Source organism: Mirounga angustirostris, unplaced genomic scaffold (assembly GCF_029215605.1).
Source record: "Mirounga angustirostris isolate CCGP_5_RB_7025 unplaced genomic scaffold, mMirAng1.0.hap1 SCAF_3, whole genome shotgun sequence".
Taxonomy (NCBI): domain Eukaryota; kingdom Metazoa; phylum Chordata; class Mammalia; order Carnivora; family Phocidae; genus Mirounga; species Mirounga angustirostris.
This window is the reverse complement of record NW_026991711.1, coordinates 136,319,882-136,340,514: the sequence shown is the minus strand read 5'-3', so window position 1 is coordinate 136,340,514 and position 20,633 is coordinate 136,319,882. Positions and strand designations below refer to the sequence as shown.

The 20,633-nt window shown below is 47.6% G+C and overlaps 1 protein-coding gene across 4 annotated transcripts in view; it reads right to left on the bottom strand.

The window, feature by feature from the left end:
- Nucleotides 1-19,244, bottom strand: part of ITGA6 (integrin subunit alpha 6) — a 75,418-nt gene extending 56,174 nt beyond the window's left edge. For 3 of the 4 annotated variants that reach the window (XM_045868616.3, XM_045868618.3, XM_045868617.3), the window contains exon 1: nt 18,848-19,243. In XM_045868616.3, the coding sequence (XP_045724572.1) occupies nt 18,848-19,029 (182 nt within the window). In that variant the 5' untranslated portion in view covers nt 19,030-19,243. Of the gene's footprint in view, nt 1-18,847 lie in introns of all 4 variants that reach the window. The other variant, XM_045868619.3, reaches the window with a different exon arrangement.
- Nucleotides 19,245-20,633: the final 1,389 nt, after the last annotated feature.

Genomic DNA, 20,633 nt, shown 5'->3' with positions numbered 1-20,633 from the left:
TTTTATTCCAACGTTTCAGTAATCCGGCAGGCAGGTATCTGCATCTTGGAAATGAAGAAACCGAGGCTCAGACAAGGCACATTACCACCCTTCCTCCATGCCACACCGTGCCTGCCACACCCAGGGGGCCACCTCCTAACCATTCAGCTCCAGCTGCCCCGGCCTTCCGAGCACACAAAAACCTTGGTGCCTTCCTTCCCTCCCAAGCTTCCAGCCATCCTGCCCCGTTCCCCCAGAGCTCTACTCACCAAGAATTTCCAAACTCCAGCTCCAGGCTTTACACATGAATATGCTACAAGACTCTGCCCTCACGTTTCATCCTCCCCACAGTAAAGCCTCCCTGGACAAGGATTTCTCTCCCCACCCTGCTTTAATCAGGCTATAAACTCCTCAAGGGCAGGAATTTGGTTGTGTGTGTGTGTGTGTGTGTGTGTGTGTGTGTGTGATCTCAAGAGTGTTTGGCCAAGGAAAACCAAAACCCTATTTAACTGTACTAACTGGCTGGTCCAGTTGGGCAAGTATAAGTTAAAATTTACAGTGGAACAGCCTTGGGTTTTCACGCTTCCACAGAAAAGTGATTAAAAGGCTGACACTCCCTTCTGATCTACAATCTCACTTTCAAAAGACTAAATTTCTAATGACCTTCCAAGATATCACATAAACACATATCCGACCCCCAAATTAGGGCAAACAAGCTATTATTAAGGATACACTGGCAGCTATCATCTCTTATTATATATGAAGCACTCTGAGCTCATGAAGAAGCGGAAATCATTATCACTATGTATTTTACAAATGTGGATGCAGGTTCGGAGGACAAATAACTTGTCTAGTGTCACACAGCTGGTAAGTGATGAAATAGTTGTGCCCCATACTCTCTGATCTTGCTCTAAACCACCACATCCCAAATCTCCTTTCTCTTGATTGCGTAACATCACTAAAGCACTTTCATTTATCTACCTTTAAAAAAAAAAAGCGTTTTACAAGAGCATGGCCAGTTATAATTAAGGTCTATAAAGTACGTTGAGCTCCGTGGCAGAGGGCCCAAAGACTATCTGCCGCCCTTATGTGGACCACAAAAATCAGTCTTCTCGTCCTGGCCATCCAAACATTTTATAAGAGACTTTTTTCCCCTGTCTCCTTGAAGAAACATGCTCTAACTAAATCCAGTTTCCAGTGACTGTGAAACTCCTGTGAAGTTTGAACCTGAAGGTTCTAGTTCTTACCTGACTGGGGACATTTTACGATAGGTGTGTCTCTGACCAAGAACAAGGGAGCTCATGCAATAAACAAACGCTGAAAGCAGAAAGTGTTGTTATCCATCACATGCATCTCGTCTTCCAGCTCAGAAACGTCCACCATTACCAAGGCGGGAAAAAGTGAAGTCAGGGCACCAATTTCAACTATTTACATGAAATACCAACAAGAATAGTCAGATCAGCAAAAGGGAGAAGGGCTGGAGAAGGAATTCTGGTTCCATCCCTGGCATCACTTTTTGGAGTGACTTGGGTTCAACACTGGCTTCCAATCTCCCACCAATAAGAACTTAAATAATCTCAAGGAAAAATATAATTAGCATCCAGCAAGGGAAAATCACAACCAGACTATATTTAAAATGTCCAAGAATTCCACTTCAACAAAAATTGAGAAAGTACAGGTATCACTATATAACCAGCTCATTTTAAAAATAAAGTCGGGCGCCTGGGTGGCTCAGTCATTAAGTGTCTGCCTTCATTTCAGGTCATGATCCCAGGGTCCTGGGATCAAGCCCCACATCGGCCTCCCTGCCCAGCAGGAAGCCTGTTTCTCCCTCTCCCACTCCCCCTGCTTGTGTTCCTGCTCTCGCTGTCTCTGTCAAATAAATAAATAAAATCTTAAAAATAAATAAATAAAAATAAAGTCATTAACTGAAAGGGCTTTTCAGCTGATCAAGCAACTCATTACCAGTAAGTCCTCACTCAAAGAATTAGCATAAAAATGCTGTTATCTACTGCAGTAAGAAAAGGGAAAATAAAAGGTCTCCAAGCAAAACTGTTCTTTCAGTTTTACAAAGCAGCTGCTTGACCTTGTCAAATATGCCATTTGATCACTTCCTGTGTGTTTCTGAATTATCAGATACCTGACTTTCCAGCTGCCAAGCAGAATCACATTTGTCCTTCTAGGGACTTGACCTTTCAAGGAACCAGGTCTAAGAACCTGTATGAGCTGGACCGTGAGCCCAGCCTCCCATCTTCGATCTTCACACACTGCTTGGCACATAGCAGGCACAGAGTTAAATGAATGAAGTTTATTTTATCATTAATTTATTACATTTAATAATTTTCAATTTGAGTATGTTATTACCAAGCAGGTTTTTATATGCCAGGTGTGCCGAGAATCAATAGTATCAGTACTAACTCTTAAAAAAAAAAAAAAAAAAAGTATTTCTTAAAAGCCGTTATCAAACAGTTCATTTGCAAAGGAAAAAGTGACTTTTCAATTCCCATCATTCTCCAGTAATATATTTTTAATTAAAAAACCAGGGAGACAAAAGGTCTATTTAAAAAACACACACCTGGTAAGTCACCATATCCATTTTACTATTCCAACAGCTTAGGAAATCCAAATTTTTCAATGTTTAGAAAAGGAAATTAATCCCACATAGTCTATTTTCTATACGAGATAACTGAAATAACAAGCTCAGTAGCTGTGCTAGCCACTGCTGGGTGTGGCCAGGACCGGTTCTCCCTTTTCTCCACAATGAAGGGAATACCTAGGCACAAGGCCACCCTGAATAAGGATGGCTCAGCCCAGCCTCCCTTCCCAGCTGGACGTGACCTATAACTTGGTCCCGCTAAAGGGGATGCACGACGAAGGATCACACTGCTGCTTCCAGGAATCTTTAAAAGATGGTGCTCGTGTGCCTTTGGCCCCACTCTTCTTTGACCCCTTGATCCCCCCGCCTAGAACACAGATGCTACCCTCTTGGAGTATGAAGCACCATACGTGCTCTTGCTGGTATTCAGTTCACACACATTCCAACGAGCCGCTCTCATTTTCATTTTTTTAGCAAGTATACGAACAGGTGAAGCACAAATGCTGACGCCATCAGGAATCCAACAGCGTTAGTGTAAGACTGTCAATTCTAGTTACTGCAGATCCAGGTAACCCCAAAGGCAGAGGAGTGGTCTGTGACCGCATCGGATGGTAGGACATCGTTTGTGACAGAGAGGCACGGAGAGCAGGCAGTCATGCCTTGAGAATCAGCCTGGTTCATCCCACAACGCTGGGCAGACCACCGCCCCGGGAATGGACCCGCGGCTTAAGAGAAAGCAAAGTGGGTATCAAGTTCTTCACTGCTGCATTGCTCTTAAGAACAAATGATTAGAAATTACCTGAATATCCAGACTGGCTAAATTAATCATGGTTCACGACTAAAACCAAATACTACGCAGACATTAAAAATACTAATAAGGAAGCTCTCTATTTACCACCTCACACAAGCTCTAAAACATGCCAAGAGGAAAAAAAAGCAAGGTGCAGAATACCTACGACATGCTACCATACATGTAAAAAAATGTATGTATTTCCTTAGAAACGTATAGGCATCTGTGCAAGGATTCACAACAAACTGGTGAAAGGACAGTTGATGCCGGGAAGTACAGGGTAACTGGAGACCAGGGCTGGGAAGGGGTTTTTTTTGTTTTTTTTGTTTTTAACATTTTAAATTTTAATTCAGTTAATTAACATAAAATGTATTACCGGTTTCAGAGTTACAGGTCTGTGATTCATCAGTCTTTTATAATACCAAGTGCTCATTACATCACATACCCTAGGAGGGGGATTTTCCCTCCACATCTTTTTGTAGTTTTTATATTTGTACCAGGTGACTGCATTACCTATTGAAAAATAAACTTACACATAATTTTTAAAATAATGTCAGCCTATAGACACTGGGTCAGTGAAAGTCTTGCAAAGAAAATGACAGAGATGGTGACGGAGGTTCCAATCCATGTCCAGAAGTCATGAAGAAAGCAAACCTCGTAACTGCACGAGGCAAGCTCACACACGCCATCTTTATGTACGTAGCTACAGGCAGGCAAAGGTCAACGCCGGTTTTTACAGCCCACCCCAGTGCCTTGAGGATGCGCCGATAAAGCAGCATACAAGCCCTACCTAGGGCACAGCAGACACCGTGCTGACCAGGGCATTACAATAAAGTTCACCTGGAGGGCAGAGGTTGAAAGCCACAGAGCTGAGAAGGTAGACCGGCTTCCCACCACGGCCAAGTGAGCTGCACAGTGAACCGCAGGACTCCGGACAGGAACCAGCACATTCCCCCGTGCGGTCCACAGCATGGCTGGCACTCCGACGAACATCTCCGCTATGGGGGACCAGCAACACAAAAGCCACACGCCTCAAGTCCTCCTTGAGAAGGGGATGAACCCATCCAGCTCGGGGGCATCCCAACACACAGAACAAAAATGCAGTGAGCACTATTTATAAATAGCCACAGGGTTTCAGTGCCTGAGTCTTCCGGGCTATGGGCGCTGCCCAGCCCACTCTGTGGAAACCACTTGCTACAGGGAGGAGCAGGAGTGAGTCATGGCCTGAGTCAGGCACCTCACCTTTCATCTAATCTAAAGCATGAATAAGAGGACTGAAGCGAACTAAGACTCCTTGCCCAGGAACAAACCAGAGGGGGGTAGGGATCCGTATAGGGAACACGCAACTGCTTCTGAATTCATGGTCAAAGGCAAATTCAGGCCCAGTTCCTCATCAAGAAATGCTTATCTCAGGAACTCAGGAGGACAGCTCTTTTTGATGAGAAAACAGAGCTCTCTTTTTCAGAGAAGCTTGGTGGGACATGAACAGATCTGCTTAAGCTTCTGTGGACATTGTATAAAAACAGAAGCAGTGACTAGATAGACCCTTGCTTGGGTAGAGGTAGAGGACAGGTAGAGGACAGGGGTTCAAGTATAGGAAGTGAGGGGGGAGGAGGGGGGAGGAGCAGCTCCATCAGAGGCTGGCTGTATGACCTACAACAAATCCTAGGCCTCCATTTCTTGATCCATAAAATGAGGGAGAGAATCAATCTTTCTAGATCATTTATTGGGTTCCTTCCCAACTTCAGTAGGTGATGAATAGTTCCAGTGGTAAAGAAATCCACAAAAGCATTATTGGGTGGTATTACTAGAATACACCCACTCTCTCTGTGCAGATGAAAACACCTATGGCTTGAGCATGGGCCTAGATTTCTTTTAAAGCTGCACTTTATTTTTGAGGAATGACATGTGCCAGGCTCCACATTAAAGCCCTGGGCAAGCACAAATAAATCAGACCCAAATCCCTGCCTTCAGGGGGCCCACAACTCAGAACTGTCAGTGAGCTTCTGACAGCTCCCAAATAGCTTACTAGAAATTCCATGATAGGGGTGCCTGGGCGGCACAGTTTAAATGTCCGACTCTTGGTTTCAGCTCAGGTTGCGATCTCAGGGTCGTGAGATTGAGCCCTGCATCGGGTTCCGGGCTAGAATCCAGGCAATAGAGAAATTCATCTCTTTGATTTTTCTAATGATTAAGAACAAAGAAAATAAAGATGGTAACAGATGAACGAGGCTCTAAAGGAAGGCTGGGATGTGGGGTGGGAGGTACCAACAAGGAAAGAATGTGCAAAACAAGCTAAAGATACCTTACTCCTAGGGACATCTGTTAGTCTAATCTCATGTTCCCAGAATGCATACGCACTGCCTTTCAAACTTCAACCCGTAATGTGCCACTGTCATATCAAACCTCAGGTCCAGCCTGATCTCTGTGGCCACTGAGATGGAGGGTTCATTCTAAAGCTGATGAGTAAGATAGAAGAGCAGCAAGACAAAGTGAGAAACCAACGACTGCGGCCAGACTTTGTATCTGTTGTGATTCTCTCTTTCACTCCGTTAGAAACTGAAGACAAGAATGTTGGCTTTTCAAAGGACAGGTGTTGAGGAACCCGGGAGTTCCACACGTGGAGCCGGCTGCACAGCTGCTGGACCCAACTAGCAGCAGTCCTTTCCCAAAGTAGAAAACACATGCTGAGCTAGGCGAGGGGACCTCTAACTTCTACTGTAAATGTGTTCAACTTTTAATTTTGTTGCCACTGATCCACATAGAATATCCTATCAGGGGCACCTGGGTGGCTCAGTTTTTTAGGCATCTGCCTTCGGCTCAGGTCATGATCCCAGGGTCCCGGGATCGAGCCCCACATCGGGCTCCCTGCTCCGTGGGAAGCCTGCTTCTCCCTCTCCCACTCCCCCTGCTTGTGTTCCCTCTCTCGCTGTGTCTCTCTGTCGGAAAAATAAATAAAATCTTTAAAAATATATATATATCCTATCAGATGATAGGACATAGCACAATTCTCACTTCAATTCTTTTAAGTTTAGTTTATCAATATTTTATGGCCTCATTAACATGGACATTCTGACTTCTGGACACTCCAAAACAAGTTTAAGAAGGACCAAAGTGTTCACAACCATGTGAATATATTTAACACTCCAGAACTGTACACCTAAAAATGGTTACGATGGTAAATTTTATGTTCTATGTATTTTACCACAACTTAAAAAAGAAGTAGAACCACGGTGGAAAGGATCATTCTAAAATGGTCATCCCACTTCCTATTCTCCAGAAGTCTTTAATGTACCTGGGAAATTAAGTCAACTCAAAGAGCTCAACCAGTACCACTGAGTATGCATCTCTATTAAATGTGAACCAAAAATGGACAAGCGGTCAGGCCTGCTCTCGAGAAGCTCTCAGACCAGTAGGGATGATATCCATCAGGCAGACATTCATAGAGTGCCTTCCATGGCAGGGGATGTGGCCAGACCAAGCGGGCCAACGGGTGTTGGCTTATGTGCGTCTAGACACCCATTCATCAGTGGAGGCTAACCTATGCGGACCTGGGTAATTCTGAGACTTGGCTGAAAAAAGGGCTATGGCCATTTGGAGTGTCCCCAGTTAGCAGGGGAAAAGGGCAACAGTGGCTGTGTAGTTGCTACCACTACCCCATGCGGACATTTAAAACCTAAGACACGATTCTGTCACGGGCAAGATGATGTGGCACGGGATTTATTCCGAGAATGAGCTACTTCACCAAGAGGTAGAAGTGGACAGTGTGACATCAGGCGGACGGGCACCAGGCAGCTGTGTTTCAGGGCCCACACTCCCACTACCTAAGTGTCACGTGACTGTTCTAGGTCCCAGGTGTCCCTCTATGGAGAAGGCTTTGGGCTGCTCAGTGCTTTTCCGCGAAAGCACCGAATGACAGAGGAAGGTGAACATGTATAGAGGGACATAACCCAAAATGCCCACCAAAAGCTTGAATGGTCTTTAAAGCCCCATGTTTTATATTAAAAACTTACACATATGCCATTCTGCACTACAAAGGGGATAACTTTTGAAAAAATAACTCCCCACCACGCCGCCTCGGACAGATGCCGCAATTAATTTGTGGCACACTCCAGGGCAACAGATGTCAGGTCCTGAGGAGTCATCATCTTGCATAATTTCAGAGATGTTCTATTTCCTTTCAGATTCGGATTTATCTCAAGCTACCTTGTTAGCCTGTACCACTTACCTTGAAAGAAGAGATTGAAAACTGGCAGTATTTTAAAACCCGAAGGGCTATTTAGCCTGGTTTTCCACATTCCTGACAATTCAACAAGGCCATGCAACATTTTTACTCAATACACCCTGTGATCCACTAGATAACGTTGACCAGGATTACAAAGACAAGCAACCAGGCCCCAGGAGCAGGAAGTCAGGCCACAGCCCTCCTGCCGTGTTCCTGGCTCACTTCTACCCTGCACAGCACACACCTACCTGACCATGTCCTGAGGTCTACCTGGGCGGGGGGAGGGGGGGATGATGGACACGGACACTATGCCATCCTAGACAGTAACGGATTCTGGAGCTGCATATACTCCCATGTGGGCAATGCTCACTCAACGTCTAACATGAGCTTTGTTAAGAATTTAACAATATATAAAGCTGTGGTTCTCTGCAGCTCAAATATGGCATAAGGAACTAGAGATGGTTAAAGGGTTTTGATGTGTTGCCATTTTCTCTTCCTTCTTCCAAGCCCCATGTTTCTCCTCCTTCTCCTTCAAGGGGATACTGTAGTTGCTCTCTGCCTATGAACTGCCCTTAAGTCCAGTTGTAGACCACCCTGCCCATGGGGCAACTTCACCTGTGACCTAACCCCCAAAGAAGAGCTCCTGCTGTCCACTAGACTTTCAAGACAAGATAGCTACAAAAGCTCTGTGGGGGAGGGAATTCTACTCCTACTCTACTTTAAGGGGCCCACCACAGTAAAGGCTGATGTCTACTGGATGTGCCAGGCACGATGCTAAGTGCTTCATCCCCACCACACTTCTTCTCCACAACCCTGTGGGGTAGGTACTGTTAGCAACTCCACCTTCCCGAGGACGACAAGTCACTCGCCCAAGGTCAAATCACCACAGAATGTGAAGAAGCTAGGATTCAAGCCCCATGTTCGTCTCTCTCCAGAATGGAGTTCTTACCCCCACAAGGCAAACTTCCACACGGGTATTGAGGAACTTAGGGCTAATGTGTACAGTTATTGATGAAAAATGAGAAGCAACCAGGAAAAACCTCCCACAGCCTCCCACCAGGACAAGGACCCAGCTAGCCACACCTGTGCCCCCTTACTCCGTGAGGAGCTGAGCTACCTGTGCTCCAGCGAGGAGGCGAACCCCTCCACTGGTACCCCCCTCTCGCCCACCCACACACATCACACCAGCATCTCTCTCCTCTCCTGCATTCACTTCTCCTTCTCTACTGAAGCATCCTCACCAGCAGCCCAGCTCATTATAACTTGCTTCCATCATAAAAAAAAAAAAAAAAATTATAAAGTTCCCTCTTGACCCCGTTTTCTCCTCTAGCTCTTGCTCTGCTCCCCTCTTCAGCAAAACTCAGACTTCCTATTTTTTGTGTCCAATTCCTCTTCTCTTCTCACCAATCCATCCAACCAGGCATTGCTCCCAGCCCTCCACGAGTGCTCTGCTCTGGCTGCTCATGGTCCCCACATTGCTATTCCAGTGATCAGCTCTCAGGTCACTGATACAACTCATGGATCACTGCCTTCATCATGTGGCTTCCAGGTTAGCACACCTAGTTCTCCCGCGTACTGGCCATGCCCTTCATCTCCCTAACCTCCGCATGGGAGTGCCCTACAGCTTACCCTCAGTCTCTACCCCTGTTCCCTCCGCGACCTCATTCGGCATTCAGTCCCCTCTAGGAAATACAACCTACAGGTCCAGGACTCCACTATTTGTATCTCCTGCCCAGACCTCCCCCATTGAACTTCAGACTCTCATTCAACTGCCTCCTCAGCACCTCCACTGGGATGTCCAGACATCTCAAGCCTAACATGTCTAAAAATCAAACTTTCACTCTTCCCCCAAAATCCCTTCATCTTATGCTCTGTCCTAAACCATCATAGGACAACTTCATCCTTCCAGTTGCTCAGGCCCAAAACCCCAAAGATGTTCTTTTTTACTCTCACTCTCCTCATCCTGTCAACTCTACTTTCCAAATATACCCAGAATCCAACCACTTCTATCTTCACCGTTACCACCTTGGTCCAAACTACCATCATCTCTTATCTATCATTACAGGGGCCTTCTAATTAATAGCACTACATCTACCCTTGCCCTCACCCTTATCTATGCTCAATCTAGCAGCTAGAGAAAACCATTTAAAGTCTAAGGTAGAACATGTCATACTCTTCTCAGAACCCTGCAAGGCTTCCCATCGCAGTCAGGAGTAAAAGCCAAAGTCTTTCAATGACCTATAAGGCTCTACACAATTTGCCTCCAAGGAGGCCATACGCTTCCTTGCTGTTCTAAATTTGCTAGGCATGCTCCTGCCCCAGGGCCTTTGCACTGGGTGTTCCTGCGGCCAAAAACATTCTTTCCCCCCAGTACTGACATGGCTTGCAGCTTTGCCTTTTCAGTGAAGTCTTCCCTGGCTGACCTACTGCCGACCACTCCGCAGTCTCTTTCTCCACTTTCTTTTCCTCTGTATCACTCACTACCATCTAACATCATACACCTCTTTATTTTGTGTCTCCCCCAACAGAACTAAACAGGGACTTTATTTAGCTTGCTGCCGTATCTCTAGCACCAGAAGAGTGCCTAATACATAGTAAACGCTCAGTGAGAATCTGCTGAACTTACAACTTTTATAGGAACCCCCCCCAAAAAAAGGTGATTATGATCTCTCTAGAGGTCCAGAGCACATTCCCCTCCAAATTTTTACTTGTTCCTCATGTTCAAGTAAGGATAAAAATCCCTACTTTAAGTTGAAATATAAAATACACATTTATGTATAAATGTGCACCCAGAAATAAATGAGCTTACAAAAGATCAATTTCTTACCCTAGGACCGTGAAAAAGCTCCTCAGATGGCTTCTGGCTGGTGGTGCTGCTGAACTCGGGGGATCCTCACCTTGCAGCCCTCACCTCCGGGGATCATCCTGAGCGGGGGCCCCAGGATGTCCCTCCACACGCCCACACCCTCACTTAATCTTGGTAGCAGCCCTGAACCCTTTCTAAATATAAGATTTGGAAAATACTTTTCTTTCAAAACTGGCTGATCGGATATGGTATCCGATGCGGCTTTAGCATGTCCTGAGCACTGAAACACTTCTCCAGCTGCCCCTGAAGCCCTCCCTTGAGCTTCGGACCATCTAATTCAGTACACGTCTTCTCCAGGTCCTCTATCCTTGGGCCTCTAGAAGACCCAACAGTGTCCAAACCCATCTTTTCTTGCACTCCAGGGTTCACGTGAGACCTCTTCCTCACCCAGATCTTAAAGCCAGCTCTCAACTTTTTCTGGGTATTATTCTAAGTTGGCAAGTCTCACAAGCAGCCAGGAGGCCTCAGGCGCAAGTGCCATTTTCCTAGAACGATGTCTCCGCATAGCCACCTGATCATCCGAGCCTCTTCAAGCTTTTCCTTGCTTGAAAACTCTTAGGTTTATTTGTGTCACAGCAAAGCAGAATTCCTTAAGCCCTAGTCAATTGGTTTTCAACACCCTGCATCTCCAACCTCACCAAAGCCTTGCAGAATTCTAAACACTTCCATTTCACTTCACAATACCCTTGTTCTCAAGAGACAGTCCTACACTGCCAGTTGGAGGGGGGTCAGGCCATCATCTGACAGATGGGTCCGTGGGAAAAGGGCCCAGGAAGGACCGCTTACTCTCCTTAGCAAACAGGAGAAACAGGACTGCAAATGCCTACTGCTGTCAGGTGGTCCAGTCACACCAGAACAACCGTCCCACACCCTGGCTGTGGTTCACCTTGATGAGGATCCTCTTGCTACCTTTAGATTATACGGCTTTATCAGGACCACAGAAGACTGTGACCACCTGACCAACGGCAGTATATCCTGAAGAGAAGGGTACGAATTCTGCAAAGACAAGAGGTTATTTGGCTCAGGAGACCTACAGTCCAGTGACTCTGAAATGTTTATCATTTGTACACTTCCCCCCACACCCACACTTAGCCTCAGTACAAATCAACAGCCTTGATAAAATGAAGAAACTAGAGTGACATTGATACCACCAAACAAAGCAAACTCAGCCCCGGGGAAAGAGGCATACTCTGCGCTCCATTTATTCTTCATATCACTAACCAATGTGCCCCGTTCACATTATTCCAAAGTTTATTTTTATTTCTATACTTCCAGGCTTAGAAAGCATATTTCATTAAAAGGTTTTCTTATACTGTATCTGAAGTGGCTCCGGATTGTGTGACATGCAAAATATATGTAGCCAGTTAGCAAATAAACATGCAGGCGGACAGTCATGGCTCCATGTCACTTGCTTTTGCCTCCTGCACTCGCTTCAGTGACACTTACCCCTAATTCAGAACAGCCCTCTTTGCCAGTTCATTGGTTTTAGAGTCTTCAAAGTTTTCTAAAGTCTTTCTGCCAATTTGGGAATTGGTGAAGGGTTAGCAGTATCCAACATTGGAATCCAGCACCTGTGTGGAGGGGGCGAGGAGTGGGGTCCGAGAGGGGGAGGGGGAGAGAGACAGACAGAGAGAGGGAGGGAAGGCGGCAGATGTGGGGAGAGTCTGAGGCTACACTGTGGCCTATGAAAGAAGTGGTTCTACCAGCCCACCAACTCTGGAATAAACGGATTTGGAACTGTCTTGCCTTGTTTACCTAAACAGAAAAGCCAGACAGCAGCAGATGAGATGATGATCATTCCACCCTGTTATTAGGCTAACAGGGACCCACACTGGTGAAGAGCCAATTTACCTGTCCCAGTTCAGGGCTAATTAACAATTAGCCTCTTGATTTAGTTCCAAGGGATCACTGTTTCCAATTCCAAGTGCCAGTTTAACAAACAAAAATCTGCTAGAACACACTACTTCCACACTTTGTCCGTGCATCTTCAACCTTAGGCAGCTTCATCGTGAACAATCAGACCCAGCTTTGCACAAACAGACCCAGCTTTCCTATTGCACATTAATGCCAAACAAAGGACCAGGAAAATAATACATCATCAACCCTGCCCTGGGTAGAGTGCAAATTACCCAGTCTCCCAGGGATAAGGGTAGGGGGATACTTCCAAAGTCACAGAGGTCTGAGAAGATCTGGAAACCAGGAAGTTGGTATTCCTCATTAACTCCGCCCTATTACTTCATAATCCACCCTCCACGGGTACCCTCTGCACAAAGTCACTGCCCACCCAGCCCCTCACCATCCTGGTATCTGCCCACTGATCTCCACATACTGAAACCAGACTGGTATTCATCTACTGCTTGGCAGCTACCAAAGGACTACAAGGCATGATTCCTCTGAGATGTACTTTCCAAACATGGTCACTACAGAATGGAAGGAAGGATGTACACTTAACCATGATCATAATCAAACCCAACAAGAGAAACCACATGCTGCACAGTCCAGGAAGCATGGAAGATGTAGACTGAGAACCAACTTGCCCAACGACGCACCGTGGTCACTTCACCTCTTACAGCCCTAGTTTGCACATTTATTTAACAAACACAAAGGGTAAGAAATGGTGGGGGCTGGCCCTGGCGCCCATTACTGCTGGGTTGAGTCTTCATCAGCCCCCAAGAAGCCGGCAGAATTCTGGTTCTGGCACAAGGTTCAACAGCATCACCGTTCCATAGCTCTCAGTGGAGGAGGTCAGCAGCTTCCCCACCACTCCCCCTAGGGTCACACACATTCAAGCTTCCCTTACAAGCCCTGAATAAATAAGCTTTAGCCATCAATTCCCAAGGACTCTCTCACGTGCTTGCTTTCATTTGATCCCCACACGTCCCTGTCGAGGGCTTTCAGGATCTTGCTCTACAGCCATCCTCTCTATCTAGTCTCATTATAACAACCAACAAATCCTGAGCACCCACTGCAGGGCAGGTCAGCCTGTATTTCTGGGGTTAAGCTCTCAAGTCTGCCTTTAAGGCAAAAATCAAGTGTATTTTAAAATCACTCATGAAAATTCCTTAGCTGGGATGGGAGTCCTTGAAAACTCAAAAACCAAGAATTCACATCTTGGGTGTCTATTTGCATTACGCCGTTTCCCTCGGGGCAGCAGAGTCCAAGGGCTACTTTGAGCAGGGAATGGCAAAGGGTTAAATCAAGGGATTTCTTTCTCGCTCTACCCTGAGCTGAAAGAGTTGATTTCACAAGTTAAATTGAGTGTATGATGATAGGACTGAATTGTATTTGCAAGGCATATGCTAGGTGCTAGCAGGCAAAGAAATGAATCTAAAACCCCTGCCCTCACATAACCTATCATCAGTTGGGAAAGACTGGTTCATCCTCTGAAAATCATAGAGAACAGTTAAACACGAAACCATCAGAACTGTTAGACATGTGATACTAAGTGCTACAGACATTCAAAGGAAGAAGAAATTGCTATAGCGTAGGGTGGGCTCAAAAGGCTTTCATGGAGAAATTTAAACTGGCTCTTGAGATATTGATTACATTCTTTCCTAAGATGGGCTGACCGAGAACCAATCAGTGTTCCACACAAAACAGACACGGTCATCTAAGCATACAACAGTCTTTTCTAGTATGTCTCCACTATCCCTCTTGAAAGTGCCAAATAATTCACTGGCCAACTCTGTCCACGGTACTATGTTGAGCCAAGGTCCCAGGGTAACCATATGCCACAGTTTGAGTTCTACTTGGTTACCAAAGCTTAAACTAAATCTTAATATTACTGTTATGCTAAAATAGAGTACTATACAACTAAGAACAACATGGTAACCGCTTCTTTACAATCACGGAGACTCTTACGTGAGCATTTAACCTGACTTTCCTGAAAAATTATTCATACCATGCGTACTCTGATCCGTTTTTGCAAACCCTAAGTCATTACTTGGATGGTCTCACACCAGCCTGTGTTAAAATTAAACTTGTCGGGGCACCTGGGTGGCTCAGTTGGTTAAGCGACTGCCTTCGGCTCAGGTCATGATCCTGGAGTCCCGAGATCGAGTCCCGCATCGGGCTCCCTGCTCAGCGGGGGGTCTGCTTCTCCCTCTGACCCTCTTCCCTCTCGTGCTCTCTGTCTCTCACTCTCTCTCAAATAAATAAATAAAATCTTTAAAAAGAAAAAAAAATTAAATTAAATTAAATTAAACTTGTCTAGGGCGCCTGGGTGGCTCAGTTGGTTGAGTGACTGCCTTCAGCTCAGGTCATGATCCCAGGGTCCTGGGATGGAGCCCCGCACTGGGCTCCCTGTTCTGCGGGGAGCCTGCTTCTCCCTCTCCCACTCCCCCTGCTTGTGTTCCCTCTCTCGCTGTGTCTCTGTCAAATAAATAAATAAAATCTTAAAAAAAAATTAAACTTATCTATTTCTCTTCCTTGCAGAGTCCTATGACCTCCTCTAAGTCTCCCTGCCCACATTGGCACTGTCTCCCCTCTCAGGACTCAAGGTGACCGAGCACAGGCCCTGGATGTGGGCCCTGAGCCACACGGCACTGTGAATGAATGCGAGGGAGCCAGGGCCTAGGTACACATCCTGACACAGCTCTCATCTCTGGCTAGCTCCACTCACCCCTCACTGGGCTTTTTCAGAAGAGGAAGGAGTAAGAGGCAAAGAAAGAAGGACCCAAAATCTGATCCAAGGCCAGCTGGAATAAGGATCAATTGGAAGAGTCCAGGCACAGATATTTAAATAGCTAGCCCTGATTCACATGGGAAGCAGCTTAATAAATCAACACAACAGAGTACATTTCCAAAATTCAGATGCCAGTTTCTCCAGGTCTGAAGGACATTTCTGACTTTTCCTTTAGGGGATAGCATGAGCATAAGTCAGAAACACCAAATTCAAATCCCGATTTGAACTTTAGTTTCTTTGTCTTTAAAGGGAGCCAGTCAGGCTAGATGACTTTTTAACTAGATGACTAATGATTTTAAAGGCGGGAGCACCACAAGTCTGAGAAAAATCAAAAGCAAACATCAGAGTCAGAATGGAAGGGACAATGGCTGTGGGTGGGGGGGGGATGCCTGGGTGGCTCAGTCGTTAAGCGTCTGACTCTTGATTTCCGCTCAAGTCATCATCTGAGGGTCGTGGATCTAGCCCCCACGTCAGGCTCTGTGCTCAGCGTGGAGTCAGCTTGTCGCTCTCTGCTCCTTCCCCCAAGTGTGCATGTCCTCTCTCTTGAATAAATATTAAAAAAAAAAAAAGGAAGAAGAAGAAGGGACAATGGGCCTGGAGAGCCTCTGGAAGATGATGATCAGATAGTTCCCCCAAAAAGATAACAGACTGAGAAAAACCCAGAATTGCTCTATAAGAATATCTTATAAATTTCTTCCTTCTAGGTTCTGCCTTATAGTCAAACACAGATCCATCTCTTCCCAGGACAGCTAAGAGTGATGCTTCATAGAATGGACATACCCACAGATGTCATCCCACATGGTCTACCTGGAAGGGATGGTAACTCAATCTTAACTACCTAAGGGAAATGAAAGATCCCAAGGAGTGCCCACCCTGACCTCAGTGACTCAGACAAGTATCTCATCATCATTTGGAGTCTCAAACTTCCTTAACGCACAGCCTAAAAACCTGAGTGAAGTTTTACAGTCTCTAGCTCTGTTTTATAGTCCCCAAAGTTTTATGAACACCCAACACGTTCTAAAGGCTCTCAGATACATTATTGTTATAAAATCGTAACTAGAGTTCAAGATGGCATTAAATATTTAAATAGCACTGTAGAAAATTTAACCCACAAAAATCTATGGCAGTTTCTCTAATAGTGCATTCATCTGATAGTCCCACACATCTTCACTTCTCCTGCCTCAATAAGGTCCCTGTTCAGCCTATTTACTTCATCAGTCTAATTAAGACCAATTAAAGCTAGATTCCTTGGGACATGGGTTTCATAAATGTAACTAAGACTTTAGATTATCAATTACCCCACCTACAATAAACTTCGGCCTTGCTCTTTGGCAGTCAGACTCAGAATGGTTAACACCTACCCAGTAGCTGGCACACAGAAGGAATTAAATTAGTGCTTCTCAATGCATCACCACTAACAGCCACTGCTTAGTCAGCAAATCCCCACGCCAGGCAGGAATTAAGCATTGTGCATGTGGTCTCTTACTCCTCACAACAACCTTATTAAATATCTCCATTTTACAGATAAAGAAACTAAGGCTTAAAATAAATTAACAGCTGCTACATGGCCCAGAAGGAATTTGAGCTCAGGTGTCTCTCTCTCTCTCTCTCTCTCTCTCTCATCAGTTCCCCGCTGAACTTTTCCACAGAGTGCAGAGTTTGGGACACTGGACCGGAAGTTGTGGGGTCTCAACTCACTGGCTGTTATTTACACCCACATCCGTTACAGACAAAGGTGACAACTGATGTGATTACGGCCTGGGTGCATTGGTTCTCCTGGGAGGGCACAAGCTGCTCCTGAAGCTGGAACACTTTACCAAAAGAAGGGGACGGGACAGGATTTAACATAAACCACAGCCCCCGACAGTGTGGTTACTGCCACACTCTTAAGCTCTAGGGAAAGATACACTCCTGGGTCTGATCAGCCACTCCCCTCTGTCAGCCTCCTAAGCAGAGCATTTCTAGAAGGCAGCAGACTCCAGCGACGGGCTTATTCTTACCCACAGGATCACCTGCAGCGGCAATAACAGCAGTAACAAGTTTTAGCAAGCATGCTGCTTAGTGACAGAGATTCCTGGCTAGCGTCACATTTTGCAAGTCTCCATCCCAAAGATATTTTCTTGGCCCAGTACATCCCCTTCACAATGTTGGCTTGAACAACTATTCCAAGGAAGCCATCACCTTCAGCAGGCGTCAGGTGCAAGAGAACACCAGGCTGAATGTCTTCCCTCTGCTAGCCCACAACCACTGCAGCTCCAACCAGTTCAAATTCTCCATGTGGGTGGATGCACATTTACACTCCCCTAAGTATCCAGAGACACCAAACGTCATGCATTAACTGAGGTAACAGTAACCGCCTTTCATTTCAGATTTACAGCTTAACAATTATTTCTCCAAAGAGAAGGCAGAGCATAAGCAGCTAGCCAGCCCCGCAGACCACCAGCCCTCAGCCTCCCCACCCCCAACGAATTTCTTTGCTTCACTAGCAGGTGTTACCAGAAAAATCTGACATGAAGATTCACCAATTCCAAAGTTGTTAATTGCAGAAATCAAGAGGTTTCCTCCAACTCTAAATCCCATTCGACCCTCATAAACACAAAGTCCCCTCTTTACGTGGCTGCACTTTGCTTTCTCCGGTCTGTTGGTCCTGGAAGGACCTCGGTTCAACTAAAAGCCTTAGGGGAGGAGGGAACTTGTGTGAGTTTATTTTTCAGTAGCACAGATCAAGACGAAGGCCCACAGCGATTAAGACGGGCTAAGCTCCCAAACCCTCTCTAGCCTAAAGAGTTTGATCATGTGGGAACCAAAGACTAAGAAAGAAAAAGAGAAGCTAAGCAGTGCCAGTCCCCACTTTCTCCCGGGAGGAACACCGCTATACTATTGGGGCGGGGGGGTGGGCAGTGATCTTCCAAACTCTGTTTGCAAAGCCCCAGCCCAGATCGGATATTTTGCTTTAACCCCTCGGCTTGGGCCTGCCCAATGCAAAGGCCCAAAGGGTCTTTGGGTACCGCCGGCCGGGGGGACCGAGCACACCACTCATAGGGTCTTGTTTTCTCAGCTGATCTAGTCATGCGAACAGGTGCTTGGTCAATTCCATCTTTAAAAAGGGGGGGAGGGGTATGTAAGAGTAGCTCCCACAGGAGCGCCCGCCGTGGGAGGGAAAGCCACGCAGGACAGAATGAAAAGTGGCTTTCCAACTTCTGCGGGGCTCCCGAGTCTGCGGGGAAGCCGGGTGTTGCGTGAGGCTGGGAAAGGCCTGGATCTTCCGGAACAACGCTCGCAGCAAGCCCACAGCAGCGACACGGCGGCCCTACCCCCCGGGTCACCACCCCCCCGCCCCAAACACACACGTGAAGCTCAGCAAAGCGTGCCACCTGCTGGGTTCCCAGCAAACATGCCCGAAGGGAAGGATCGCCGGAAAACACTTTGTTTAAAAAGAAAAAAAAAAAAAGTAAACTCTCCCGGGGCCGAGAACAGCCCCGCCTGGCACGGGGGCCGCGGTCCGCGGGGCTCGGCCCCCGGGTCCTCCGGTTTCTAGGGCTGAACGGGGGGAGGCGCCGCGACCGGCCGCGCTCCCCCGGGGGCCGGCGGAGTCCCGGGCGCGGCAGCGGCACGGGCAGGGCCGGCGGGCGGGAACGCGGCGCGCCCTCGCCCCTGCTCGCGCGCGGGCCGGCGCCCTGGAGGGGGTGGGAAGTCGGGGAACTTACAGCCGCCTGTCCTCGGGCTCCAGCTGCCGGTGCATGGCCAGCGAGAAGCCGAAGAGGCTCCCGGGGTCCCCCGTTTTCCGGATCACATTGTCCTCGCGGGTGTCCAAATTGAAGGCGGCGCCGAGCCGGGGCAGGAGCCCCGCCGACAGGTAAAGCAGCCACAGCTGCCCCGCGGCCGCCATGGGCAGACGCACCGGGAGGGGGAGCGGGAGCCGCGGCGGCCGCGCTGCGCTCCGGGCCGGGTTCGAGGCTGCCGCGCTGCTGCTGCCGCCGCCGCCGCCGCCGCGGCCACCTTCGTCTCCTCTGGCCACCGCGCCGGCCCCACCCCCGGGACGAGTCGCGCTAGCCGCCCGGCCGCTCCCCCTCGCGGGCAGCTCCCGACCGCTGAATGAGCCCGTTGTTCTCTGGAGACTCGCAGGCGTTTTATCAAGTGACGAGGACGCCGGCCCCGCCCCTCCCCACCCCTCCCCACCCCTCAGGCCCCTCCTCGCGCGCCCGCCGCCCGGCCCCGCTGCCTGCACCTTCCCGGCCGGCCTGGCTGCGCGGCGCCCCGGCGCTGCCCCTCCGCGGCCAGCCGCTCGCCTGTCCCGCCGCAGCCCACCTGGTCGCGAAGCAGGCGTGGGAGACCGGGGTGCTCGGGGGAGGCGAACTCCCGGCCCAGCAGCCCCATGGGGGTCCTCCGGGAAAGAAGCATTGGAATTGTGGTTGCCATTCGGCGCAGAGCCGCGTTTACTACCTGTTCGCAAGGAGACGTACTGGGGGTGCGCCGGCCCCGATCTCCGGATTCTCACCCACCGAAGCCCACGTGCAAATGCTCACTTCATTCATTCAGTCCACAAGTGCTTCTGGAGCGCTTAACGCTTGCCAGATACTTGGGGAAGGGAGCTGCATGGATTTTCAGCCCTCAAAGAACTAACCGTCAAAAATTATAATAGCCCAAACTCTAATAGTGCTGTACAATTTATATAGCTCATTTGATAGCTCATTTAGCCCTCCTAACAATCCGCAGATCAGAAAACTGAAGCTCAGCCTTGACCCTGAGCACCCAGGGATCTGCCCCGATGAAAAGGAGAGCTTTGGGGAGAAGTCACACCGCTGTCAGCAATTTAAAACTTGGTTTCTAGGTGCTCTGAAGCGGAGAAGCAGCTCCTCAACAGTGAAGGATGGGTGTGTAAGGTGGTACCTACGAGCTCAGGAGCCCTTCTTTCCTGCCCCCAAATTCCCAGGGCTAGATCCTCGCCAAGAGGCAGCTGGGAGCTCTGGGTGGGTGGCCTAAAGGCTCCTGCCTCCAGAGCATGGGGTGGGGCCTCCAGTGTGGTGTTGACCTCCAGGGCAACTTTATTGGCAGGGGGTCTTAAGCAGGGGAGAGAGAATTCAGGGTTCCTGTGAAATTGGGGTGACAAAAAGTTTTACTTTTTTATTTTCACTAACCTCTAACTGCCATTTAGCCTTTCCTTCCATTATGAATGGAGGCAACACACCACAGTGGCAGTACGATAAGTACCTATGACTTAGTCTCCAGTAAAACCCATAGATTTGTTTGTTTTTTACATCACAGTATAATTGTTGCAATATCTTCAGTTATAGTAGTTGTTAGGTAGACCCTCCACTAGACCTTGTTATGCAATAGGCCAATTAAAAAGTGTATATATTGCTACAACACAATTTTTTTAAACATTTTGTTAACTGTATTTCAAAATAATTGGTTTCCTTTGCAATCCCATGTACTTTATGCTTTTAAAAACCTTGTTCTGAAAGGGGATTCATGGTCTTCGGCAGCCTGACA